This window comes from Dromaius novaehollandiae, chromosome 7, assembly GCF_036370855.1.
Source record: "Dromaius novaehollandiae isolate bDroNov1 chromosome 7, bDroNov1.hap1, whole genome shotgun sequence".
NCBI classification, from domain to species: Eukaryota; Metazoa; Chordata; class Aves; order Casuariiformes; family Dromaiidae; genus Dromaius; species Dromaius novaehollandiae.
The window spans coordinates 31,074,766-31,087,326 of record NC_088104.1 but is presented as its reverse complement, the minus strand read 5'-3'; the positions used below and the strand labels follow the sequence as shown (position 1 = coordinate 31,087,326).

General features: G+C 36.8%; 1 protein-coding gene across 3 annotated transcripts in view; it reads right to left on the bottom strand.

Annotated features, from left to right (window-relative positions):
• FAM171B (family with sequence similarity 171 member B) overlaps positions 1-12,561 on the bottom strand; it is a 32,722-nt gene that overhangs the window by 8,278 nt on the left and 11,883 nt on the right. Inside the window, exons 1-8 of one of the 3 annotated variants that reach the window (XM_064515056.1) lie at positions 11,309-11,378; positions 10,560-10,727; positions 8,273-8,506; positions 7,452-7,544; positions 6,899-7,057; positions 4,822-4,989; positions 896-1,012; positions 111-234 (exon numbers count right to left, since the gene is read on the bottom strand). In XM_064515056.1, coding sequence (XP_064371126.1) covers positions 111-234; positions 896-1,012; positions 4,822-4,989; positions 6,899-7,057; positions 7,452-7,544; positions 8,273-8,312 — 701 coding nt within the window. In that variant the 5' untranslated portion in view covers positions 8,313-8,506; positions 10,560-10,727; positions 11,309-11,378. Of the gene's footprint in view, positions 1-110; positions 235-895; positions 1,013-4,821; positions 4,990-6,898; positions 7,058-7,451; positions 7,545-8,272; positions 8,507-10,559; positions 10,728-11,308; positions 11,419-12,561 lie in introns of those variants that run through there. The other 2 variants (XM_026110257.2, XM_064515055.1) reach the window with 2 other exon arrangements.

Sequence of the window (12,561 nt, the reverse complement as noted above, 5' to 3'; positions counted from 1 at the left end):
CAAACACCTTTTTGAATACTGCTAGGGAAACAAGTCTCAAGTTCAAGAGACTATTTATTATCCTTAAATTCCATTCATGCTGAGCTTTATACAGTTTCTTTTTTACTTACCTGCAGTAACAAAGAAGAACAGCAAAAAATCCAATGATAATGACAACAGTACCTCCCAAAATGGCTGTAAGGAACACTGTGTGATAGGCTGTTATGTCCTTGGAAACCGCACTAATAATGGACTCTAGATTTTCAAACACAAAACCAGATATGAATTAGCTTTCAAAAACCAAAGAACTTTGCTTGATGTGTAGAGCCATCTCTGATAAATTACACTGTACTTTTCCAGTGATTTTGTGCTCCTGTAGCACTATTTCATTCCCTCCCTTTTCACCTTGCTGTTTCAGCAAACTTGAAAATACACAAACTGTGATTACATATAATGGATCTTCAAGGGTTCATCTCAAACGCTGAAGCACTGCCATGACACCTACTCTGTCTAAATAACACAGCATCTACTGGGACCACTCTACCCAAACCTAATCTCCTTATTGCATTTCTTCCTGTCATACATGATTCTCAGGGATAAGGGACACACAGCCCAGCTGATTTTTAGATCTATATGGTCACTATTCCCTTATAGGTTTCTTCCAAAAGATGGCAATACTGTAAACATATATAACTTTAAATAAGGTCTAGACTTTTTCCTCAACAACATTAAAATTAAGTTCTAGGAAATAGTTAGATGCACAAGGATACACTATCAGAATTCAAAGTTACCCACATGTTGAAATTGTATCTCATTTTTCCCTTTCTATTGTTAAAGGAAACAATTAACTGACAGCCTGATGATACATAATTATTTTCGGTTATTCAGCAGTTTCTTTTCTAGTTGTTTGCAATACCTCTTGTTCCAGGCAGTGGAGCTGCTATCCAGTAGCCTAAGTGTGGAGCAACATAAGTCCATACTAACTGATCATTTACTTCCTTTACCATTCCCAGCCCACGGTTTATCCAAGCACCTGAAAAAAGACAATATTACACATGCTGTGTAGCATTCTTCTACAGCTAAAACCATCAGCAACTTAATTTAAATAACCAGAAATACATGAGGTCACAAGAAGCAAACAAACTTCTCCAGTGTGCTATATACTGCAAAATTTTAGTAAAACATGCAACTTTGTCTCTTGACAATTTCATTGCAAATATCCGTGTCAATATTTACTTTGAAATGAAACTAAGTACCATCACTAATTACTCTAACTAATTCCATATAATTCATTCTCTATTAAGAAATGTCTTTCACAAATATGCATGCAAATCATTTGGGAAAAAAAAAATCCTATTATATGAGCATAAGCATGTATGAAGGCCAAACCTAAATCGAGGAACAGGTAATTTAAGCATATAAATAGAAGTTTACCATTAGCTAGCAGCACTTAGTGGGCAAGTAATATAATCTAATAAACTACTGTAGCATAAATAATGCTTGCCCTGAATGCCTCTCCCACCCCAAGACAGTGACAGTTCAATCAGAGCAGGGAAGGGCTATTGTTAGCCCACGGATTCCACACCATCTGCTTGGCAATGCAAAGGACAGGCTTTACGGCACGCCAGCTTCTGCAATTAATAAAGCATGCAGTAGAAGAGAGAAAACTATACTTAACACACTAGAACACATTTATTGGGTACTATCTGTGAAATTACATGAGGTTGGTTTGCCATTCCTAGAAAAAACCTCTTATTTTCAAATTGGAAATACTGAGGAGGAAAGCAGAATCAGCTTTTTCTAAAACAACAACAAAAAAAAAAAAACCAAAAACAAAAAAAAGCATTCAAAAAGTAAAATTTATGTAAGGCTCAATCTAATTTGCCTTCAGGACCCTTCTTTCAGCAAAGGGCAACCATCAGACAGGAGGCTGAGATGAGAGCAAGGCACAAGCCACATACACACACACAAAAAAATTAAAAATAAAATAAATAGCTGCTCCTCCTTGTCATTCTGCACTAAAACTCCCAATCTTCTCTTGCTACCTCTGATGGCTGACAGAGAGGACCAGCAGCAGCAGCCTAGAGCCCTGAAAGAGCTGGTTTCTCAGTTACCTGGAAGACCTCTTGTCCAGGCTCAGGCGTAACAACAACTACAAGTGTATTCCATACCTCTCTCTCATATGGGAGCAACAACAGCTGATGCGCAAATTCTGCGTCTCATCAACTCTAAGACCAGACGTCAACATAACACAAAACTATGATTTTACAAGTACAGAGGCAAACTTCTTAAAGGTAGATTTAAAAAAAAACCACCACAAAACACCATATTTAAAAATCTAGGTCTCCAGAAGCTCTGTCTTGAGTGAAAAAATGTATAAGAAGTTGTATAATCTTTGTTGTCTTCTTTAGTAAACTGTATCTCCCCCCATATACTCGATAGAAAATAGCACATGTTAAGAAAAACATTAAAATATGATTTAGAAGTAAGCATATATTCTGTATGCTTTACTGCCTTTTAAACAGAGGGGTATTATTCTAAATTTAATGTTGCAATGCAAACTTTTTTTTTAAAATCTATTAAAAGCCAAAGTATTTCTGGTACCGATACAGCAAATTGCTTAGTAAGAATCAGTTTGACACATCATTCAGCATTTAAGAACAAATTCTGCATTTACAGTAGCTGGAGTACAATCACAGACACTCACTTCCCAGAAACAGTCTCACTACCAGGTACACTTTCAGTAAGAGTATGAGCAGTGTGGAGCACTGCACATCTAGATGTGTGAAAGCAGTTTTCGTCTTTTTTCTAGCGCATGTTGAGCAGTCTGCATGACGACATCAAACAGACCAGTTTCCTTATCAGTACTGACGTGGAAGCTCTGATTACCATTATGACTTATTACTCAAAGACTTCAAAGTTCAAAAGTGCCTGTCAAAACCTTGCTCTGTGCCAGAGCCCCGTCACGCAGTGGAGTGGCTGCTTTCCCCTCAGCTCAGATGGGGGCCAGCTGCCACTCTTGGTAGTCTGGAGCATGTGCTGGGGAGCTCACGTACTCAGCTGTCCTCGGTCACCAGAACCGTGATGGAGGAATACCTTGCTACTGCTCAGTTACCTTAGAAAAAAGTCAGTTTATCCATTTCAGCTCAAAGGTAAAATAAAAGAGCATTTAAGAATAAGCATCCAAAACAGTGAACACAGTTGCAAATGTTGCCTAGAGAGAAAAGGTGAGGAAGTGGAAAAAAATGTGGAAGTTAGTTCCAGTTACGTCAGAAATGTGTCTCTGCTTATCCATAGGACTCCTTGTTCCTGCCTCACGAAGTGGCAGTGAAGGGTCCAGGCTCTGTGCACTTGCTACACCTCAACGCACGCCTGCCAGAAACAAGTCACCTTTACAGAGCCTCCATCAGAGAATGACCCCCAGCTGAGAGAAAAAACACATTGGTTTTGTTGATGGTGGATTAGCACGCCAGGCTCTTGCTCTCACCCAGTCCCAGTGCCCACATGCCTACTTCCCTGCAACACCCACATACACACCCCTACCCTGCCTTATATTCTAATCTGCCTCTGTGCTGTCTCTCTCTCTCTCTTCCCCCCGCTCCCTCCTTCCCTTAAACAGCATTATTGAGATAGTTTTCTGTTAGTTTAGTGAGTTAAAACAGCTCAGCACAGGTACAGAGGAACATGAGAGCTGGCAAAGGAGGCTAGAAAAAGACAACCAATGGCATCAAGAAATTAAATCACCTTTTGCTGCTTTACCATCACAGATTAAGAGTCTTATTTTGATGAAGAACGTTAACTTTTGTCACCAGTTTCCCTTTAGAAGTCTTCTAGGTGTATAGACTGATTTAATCTTTTATGCCAAAACTTATTCTATTCATTCATTTTTGCAAGCGACAACGTCGCCAACTTTTTACTAGAATGTTCTTAATTCAAGTTAGTGTTCTCTGAGTGTTCTTAACTAAGGCGAGCAGTTTCCTTGACTGCAAGTAACATTCTGTGAGAGTTGGTGTCCCCTCCTGTACTTGTATTGTTGGTTAACAGCTTTTTGTGTTAATCAGAAATAAGACTCTTCCTTACCTCTTCACTCACTTGCATGTTTAAAGATAAAGTGTGATGGAAAATACAAGGTACAATGTAAGACAATTAGTACACTAACACACACATCTAATACAGGACATCTAAATGGGATAAGTGTGTGTGCTCATTACTCACTCTTGATTGAAATCAGACATGAAGGAATGACAAAAGGTTTCAAATGACTAATCCTCAACCTCCTCCTCCTATGCGTATTGTAACAACAATGTTTCAGGAATATAAGTTTCCCTTCGATAACTTTTATATCCCCTTCATTTCACTTTCTGAATTGTTTTGTTGACTAAAAGAAATATTAAAGTTATATCTATGCCAGTTTTAATGTCAAAGGATCTTTAGCATACACTCTAGAAAACAAAGCATCCTAATCTTTAATTCCAATTTACTTTCCTTTAATAAGGCATCCACAAGAATACTAAGCTTAAAATTTATCATCTAAAATGTATGTTCTCTGAATACTTGGCATTCCATGAAAATAAAAATCATAATTATGCTAAAGTTTTGTTTAATCTGAATGCTAATGAATTTTAACAAAGCTCTTTGCTGAACTAATGAAAACAGGGAAATCTCTTTGAACAAGTCAAACTATTCAATCAAAAAGCTACACAGAAACCCTGATAAAATTTGTGACTATTTACCACCCCTCTCCAAATATTTGTGCCATTTCTGTTCTGTAACATACAGTGTTATGCTCCAAACTACATACATGTGGTGCGATGTGGAACAACAAATAACTTGCCCACTTACCAGTTTTCATATCAAATGTCCATGCAGGAATAGCATCTCCTGATTTTACAGTACTTGTAGGAAGAGGAAGTGTAATATGAATAGGACCGTTCACTTTCAGTTCTTTCCCAGCCAAAAGAACATTTACACATATTGCAGCAAGAGGAGTCAGTTCAATGCTTTTGAAACCTAAACGTAAGAAATATCTTGTCTGTAGTACTCCATTCATAGTGTTGCTCTTTAAAAAAAATTTAAATTAAGAATCAATCCTCATTATAACTAAAGGCAAGCCCTCATTAGGACCCAGCTACACAGTTAAACATACTTTAACTCGATCAAACAATTTTTCTTCAACTTTTGAATCAATTTTTCTTCTCTTTGGACTTTTTAAATTTTGGGATAAAAATATATTTAGTCATTTCCAAATCTGTAAAAGAGAAACAGACTTTTTCAGACTTTTTCAACACTGCTGAATCAAAGAGTAAGCAAAATATGATAGGCGGAGGGGGAAGAAATGATTTTCCCCTCAGACGATTTAAGACACACATCCAAAATACCTATGTGGAATATAAATGATGTAAGAATTTTTGCATAATAGCAGTTTCCGGTATACATAACACTTTATCAAACTGAGGGTATGCTGCAAATATAACCGCTACATTTCTCTTCTTAGTCAAATAGTTCTCTTAATAAACTCTCCTATAAGGATTAACTTTCTAATTTGGCAGTTAAAACTAACTGAATAGTTAATCACGAGGCTTGTCAAAGCACTCAAAGGAAACTCTGCATATACAAGGATTTACAGTGCAGCATGAAAGTTTGTTTCCTTTGTTTTCCTTACACTAATTTGCAAACACTTCAGAAGCCACAGTGTGACAGGATGGTGAAGAGAAGCTGAAACAGAATTATTAAGTACCAGAATAATGTTAAATCTATGCAAGCTGTTGGAAGCTGGTTGTGAGAAAACTGTTGGTGCATCAGATACCAATTAGCTTCTACCTGCCCTAGAAGGAAGCCTATTCCTTTAGGAGTATATGAATAATTTAAAACACATGCCAGACAGATGTGAAAGGAAAACTGGAAGGTGAAAAACACTGCTTATTCTCTCATGCTTTAAAGAGGTGAAATACGGATGCTGAAGGTACTAAAAATATGTAAGTAAGTGGAGATATCAATATATGTGATGATTTTAACTCAATGAAAATTAAAGAATAGAGCATGCAAAGTTCAAATGAACTAACCAGTAGCCTCGTCACATGTTGAAATACATTTTTTTTTAAGAGCCTCATGGCTTTGGGTCCTTTGAGATGAGAAAGAAAATAATAAAAGAGAAATGGAACCATACAGAATACGATCTTCCAGAGATTATTATATTTATTTAAATCAAAAATACCTGTGAGTAAATATTTGTGATTCTATCATTAGAAGTATATTAAAAGGTCCAACTGCATAAGGGCAGAGTTATGACAACTCATGAAACCACTCATAGCTTCTTTGGTGAAATAAATATGTAGAAAACATACTACCATGCTTACACAAGCTTACATAGATGAACTGTCTGTGAGCCAGACTATAGCCTTTGCACAATATTTATGCTAGGTGTAAAGCTCCTAAAGCCAACTGAAAGAATTCTAATGAAAACACAGAAAAACCCCATATCTGAAGCCAACTGCTGCAGTTCCACTACCTTAAGTTCCCCCAATTTACACACTAGCCATAATCATATTTTGAAGGTGTTCAGTAAACCATTTCCAGTCTGATGAAATCCTGAATGTCTTCAAACCCTCTACAAATGGAAGTGATTTAAACAGTCACTGTGAGTTAGGACTTCATAATTGTACTTCAGCACTAGGTAGAACTACTTCATATATAAAGCAGAATTATACTACATGGAACATGATAAAGAGTGACATCAACTACTCATTTGACATGTTTATATCTTCCTCTTATTGCTATGGAACAAAGCTTTGTGATTCAATGCTATGGGAGCAGGCTCAGGCTCTTTTAACTTAGGCATAGGTTTTTCTGAACGCTATACCCTTAGCCGCATTATATTAAAAAAAAAAAAAAAAAACCTTAAATAACACATTTACTATACCTGATTTATTTAGAAGAATGCCTGTTGTGTAGAGAAAGCTGTCCACTTTTAAAAATTGCTCTGGCACTGTCAGATAGGCTGTAACATTTGTAATATGGTGATCTGTTGGAAGTTTCATTAAAAATTTTGCAAACTGAACACTTGGTTGAGATTTGGCATCTGTAAAAGAGTAATATTTTAACTTAGTGATAGTAAAAAGACAACTAGTGTTTTTATTACTGCTCAGAAATACATTCAGTACAAGAATCTGCCTTAACACACTTTCTCCAGGCTCTGTAAATTTCTAGTCTGGTACCTGTCACTACCACACATACAGCTACACAATTAACTGAAAATGTGGCCTTGAGCAGACAGGTAATATCTATTTTTTCTTGTGGAAAACAGTGCTCCAGAAGCCACTGGATAAGTAACCTCTACTTTCCACACAAGATTACAAAGGTTGACAAAGTAACCCTTGATAGAGAATATCTATGTGTTTCAATAATTTATTTTTAAGAAAACATCTGAACACATACAAATTGTTTAGACTACAGTCTGCATACACTGAACTTACCAGACAGTTTTCCAGTAATTAAAACAGTATCTTCAAACAGCCATATATTAGCTTGACTTTGTGGGAATAATGAAAGTGTCACAGACGAGTATACTGTGGAAAAGGATAATATGATCTGTTACACTGTGCAAGCATCTCAAAATCTTCTAGTCGGATGCATGATTCTGAAGGAACGGTGAAGAAAGCAGACAAAAAGCTGAAAGCGTATAAAGACTGGATAAATAAATGACTCCTGTAGTCCACAGCATGAATTATATAGGTTAGACAGGGAGATCTATATGACACTATTCTGTGTTTTCTGTTGATAAACAAGTGGCTAGAATTCTTCAGATAGCCCACCTCACTTCTCTTTTTTTCAGAATAGCAAAGCTATTTTTAAAACGAAAATGGAATAGCTTGTATACAGGAAAATTTGTGAGGAAACACTACTGAAATAAAACTGTAACAACAGGCAAAAGTACTCAAAGCAATGGCAGAGCTAAGACACACCAGGAATCATTAGAGAAAACATGACTTTTGACAAAATCAAAACACATAACCAGCACTTTGTTAAGTCTGGATAAACTCAGAATACTCTCATAGTATTGCACTATAACCTATTTAGACTTGGAAAGGAATATTTTCAGCTTTTACAATAAAAACAGATTTTGACAAATTTAACAGATTTGTCACCCTTTTATCTGCACTGGCAGGCAAAACCTCCTTTAACTGACTTCATTCAATCGTTTTCAGTTGACATTAACTAGACAGACTGCTGAAGAAAGAAATTTCAATTACCTACAGATAAAGTTTAATAATAGGACTGTAAGAGGCTTACGCACATGGCATTTTCCCAGTCTTCCAAGGCAAAGGTGTTAACATGTAGCCATCCTTGTACGATGCAATAGTTAAACTTAATCCTAATTTATAGGGAACTTTTATTAATACTGCTCCGTTGTTTCCAGTAAGAGTAGAATTTGTCTTTGTGTAATTAACAAACACTTCTACAATTGCTTGTCGCAGGTACTGATGACTGATGATGTCATTTACTTGAACTTTTAGTGTAAACACAGATCCTATAAAGAGGAAAAAAAAAGGAGGGGGTCACAATACATCATGACTAAGGAACATTACCTACCTTCATTTAAAATAAGGTTGTTTTCTAGGCAAAAATAATGTTATGGTTATTGTTTATTCATTTTCATAAATACTTTCTTTTTCACATCCCCATATTTTAACATTCAAAATGCATTCACGCAATTGCAATTATCCCTCAAAATAGTCAGCAAGGTAATTACTGCAAAGCAAAATTATGCTGATCAGCTGTCTATTGAACGCTTTCCCAAAAGCATTCTTTTCATTTTAAAGCAAAGCTTTTTATTTCTGTAACTTTTTTTTCCTGTCATCTTACAAAGCTAGCTATATAGAAGAGATGGTAACATTTCCTCAGAGCTGTACTTCTAGAGTAAGAGGGGGGAAAAGGACTTCGATTCACAAACCACTTTGTGTTTCAGAAAGCTTCAGTAAATTATTCAGTCCCAGCTCCTAAATATCATGATGATTGCACAGCCTGGAACTAGCCCATTTTCCATCTTAGGAGACTTATATTGTGCCTTACGGCACACGTTTGTACTTTGCCAGCATAACTACACTGATAAAACTGCAAAACCACCTGGAAGACATAGAACTTACAAGGAGAAATTGAGTTCACTCTAAAGATTTTGCTGATCTACTCACACAAGTTCAGAAAGCGCCAGTTTTCCCTAACGCAATGAGCTGGCAAAACGTGCAGATGTGGACCCAGATACATCTTCAAATTATTTTTTCTACATGACAGCAACTTTGGAATTGTGCTGTTTTCTGGTCACTAAAACTTGCCTTTGCTAGGTTGGCTATACCTCAACATTAAATACATTTGACAGAACTTCTACAATTAGAAAAAAAGAACTCAATCTTAGCTAATTAGATTTGTGCTGCCTCAGTGGAAGAGAGATTTGTCTTTTGGCAAGTCCACAGGAAAGAAATGCCAGCTTATAAGACATTGAAACATTTGCAGATACATGTTCATACAAATGTAGTGGTTATTTAGACTGGGAAACAAGAAGCTTTAACAGGTTTAGCATATTTCTGAAACCTCACCGCCAATAAAATGACACTTCGCCTCTGCAGGTAACCACACTCAGTGCCTCTCGAGCCATCGGCCGCGGAGGCAGCAGCGCGGTGGCTGTGGTGCAGGGCTCGGCCCACGCGCCGCGGCCCAGGTGGCTCCCGGGGCGCCAGCACTCCCCTTCCCGGGGCACCGTGCCGCCCGCGGCAGCACCGCCACCACCAGCCACGGACTGACGGACGAGAACCACAGCCGAGGAGGACTGCAAAACAGCCCTTTCGCCACCGCGGGAGAGCGCGCTGTCCGGGAAGTCTTCCTACAGACTTGGAGACCCACTTAAATGTCCCCTTTCCCGTTTACCACTAGCCTACTACAGCAAAAGACGTTTCAAAGCTCAAGCAAGGAAGTTACTCATCTGGAGCACACAGACAGCTATCCAATTAAGCAATTACCTTACGGGAACAGGAACCAGAATTAAAGTATTCATCAGTTCATTTCTTAGGAAGAGACTTTTCTCATCCTTGCCTACAGAATGATTATATCAATGTCAGAAAAGTTGTCCTAAAATGGCATATGCTTACATGTGTTTTATGGAAACTGCCTGTAGTATATTACCATGCTATCAATTAACCAGATGAAAAAAAGTGCTGTGCAATTTGCTTGGTCTTAGCTGACTGAACAATCAGATTTTTCCATCTTTTGTCTTTGCAGAACACCATATTTTTTGGCTTAATCTAATTAGGGATATGAAAAGTGCACTGACCCATAAAGAAGAAATCACATGTTCTAAGAATATCAGATGGTACCATTGCAACAATGCATGTGCAGCAACACTCAAAACCATTAACAGAATAGTTAATCTACACAGTCAACACACATCGGGGATAGTATAGGAAAAAAAAAAAAAGTTTTTCTAAAAAACAACCCCACAAAATAATAATTACTTAACATTTCCTTAAATATACAATAATGATAGTGACAAACTACAAAAGCATATCTATAAGTAGTAAAAACCTATTTACCTTTAAAAGCTCATTAAAAAATCCATGAAGGTGAGTTATGACTGCAACTAGCTGACATGGGAGTGATTTATGCTGAAGTAAGCCTTCCTCACCACAGCGCACCAGTCTGCCATTATCCTTTGTTCTTCATTGAGGTACAATGCGTTGATACACTACAAATTTTACTGCCTTGAGCGGTGCATTAAAGTGATACAGTAAGTGACCCCTAAACACTAATGAAACTATTTTATGGTTATACTTTGACAGTTCTTATCAGATACTAGGATAAGCTCTCTTTGACCAGTTTTCAATTATCATGCTTCTCATAGCTATCAAATAACCTGCAAATCTGATTACTCCCCTCCCCCATAACCTAAAGTAGCTTTCTTTTGCTAGCTTTTATGCTGTCTTACTCCACACAGTCACGTATAGACTCTATATAGATGTGTATGGACATGTATAGAGTCATTTCTAACTGTACACAAATAATTGTGTATATTCCCAATTGATAACAGAATATCTCATTCAATAGCTAATTATGTGATTCTTTATGGAAAATGTCTATGTACTGTTTATATGCTGCTCCTTAAAATAACAGTATAATATAAACAAAGAAAAATATTTTTTCTCCTTAAAATATGATACAGGAATGCTACTAAAATACAAAAACCACTGCAAGTGCAACTAGGCAATTTTAACTTTGCCTTCATTGAATATTTAAAAGTATCATCTACGAATTTTATTTTTCAGTGCCTTATAACTGAACTCACTCCGTTCAAAAAGGTTGGTGGAAATTCCGCAAACTCATGTCTTCGTAGCAAGCAATGAAAATCAGTTTCTCTAGAACAGAAAACCTTGGATTTAGATACTAACAACTTACATCATATGACAACAAATATAATCATTCTACCTGACTGAAAAGAAAAATACTTAAAAGCTGAAAACATGCTTACACAGTTTTATGCATCTAGTACAAGGCTAAAAGTTGTACCGCCTCTCTGCAGAATCACTCTGGAAATTAAAACTTTCATCTAGTTAGCAAATAGCCATGTAAAAAATGTTAACCTTGAGGTGACTGGGTAAAGAACCTGTGTGTAGAAGGACAGTCCTGGGTTATAGTGATAGCTAAAGCTCGTCGATGGTTAATTTGATCTTTAAGCAAAACGATGGTAAGCATGATTACTTTGATAATTTTAAAGCAAGTACGGACTGCTGTTTGAAATATACTTTGGAAAAAGGAGCTCCTGATGTTTCACTTCTGTATGTCAGTGGTGCTGTTCAATAGTGTTCAACTAAAAATTAAGATATGAGACTATGAGAAATGTCCTTCTAGGTAGTGCAAAGATCTTGTAAAAATAAAATATCAAATAAACTGGAGCATAGATCCCAGAGCTAATCAACATCTGCTCCATTTGAACATGAATGACCCATTCTGTAGAGATAACACCATATAATCTTTTCAGTACAGTTCGATAGCCTAGCGATTGCCTAAGGAAATATTTTAATGCAAGAATGAACATTAAGATGTATATTTAAAAGAGCATCTTCGGCAAAAATTTATGCAGCGATGCAGAACACATTACTGACTTCCAGGGATAAAGCAACAAAACTGGGAAAGTAGGACAATGTAGTATTCACATTGCCCTATTTCTAGTCAACCAATATCCGCAGAAGCCATTGACAGATTCACAGTCTTGAAGGACCTAGGGCTGGGTCCTAAGGGGGACAGCAGTGCCTTTTATACAGAGAAAAGCTTTATGTTCTGTACAACAGACACAGTTTAACCTAATTAATCAAATCTAGATGTCTACTGCAAGCATGTGCTTCATATTCAAGAAACAAACTGTGACAGATTACAAATTAGAAAAAATACGTAACCAAAAAAAACCTAGAAAAAGAACATACATCAACTTAAGTGAGTGACTAGTTACCTGCCAGACTGCTCAGGTGAGCTTTTCCTAAGAGAAAACAAAAAAACAAAAAAAAAGAAAAAGAAAAAAGTAATTCCAACTCATTTTCAATT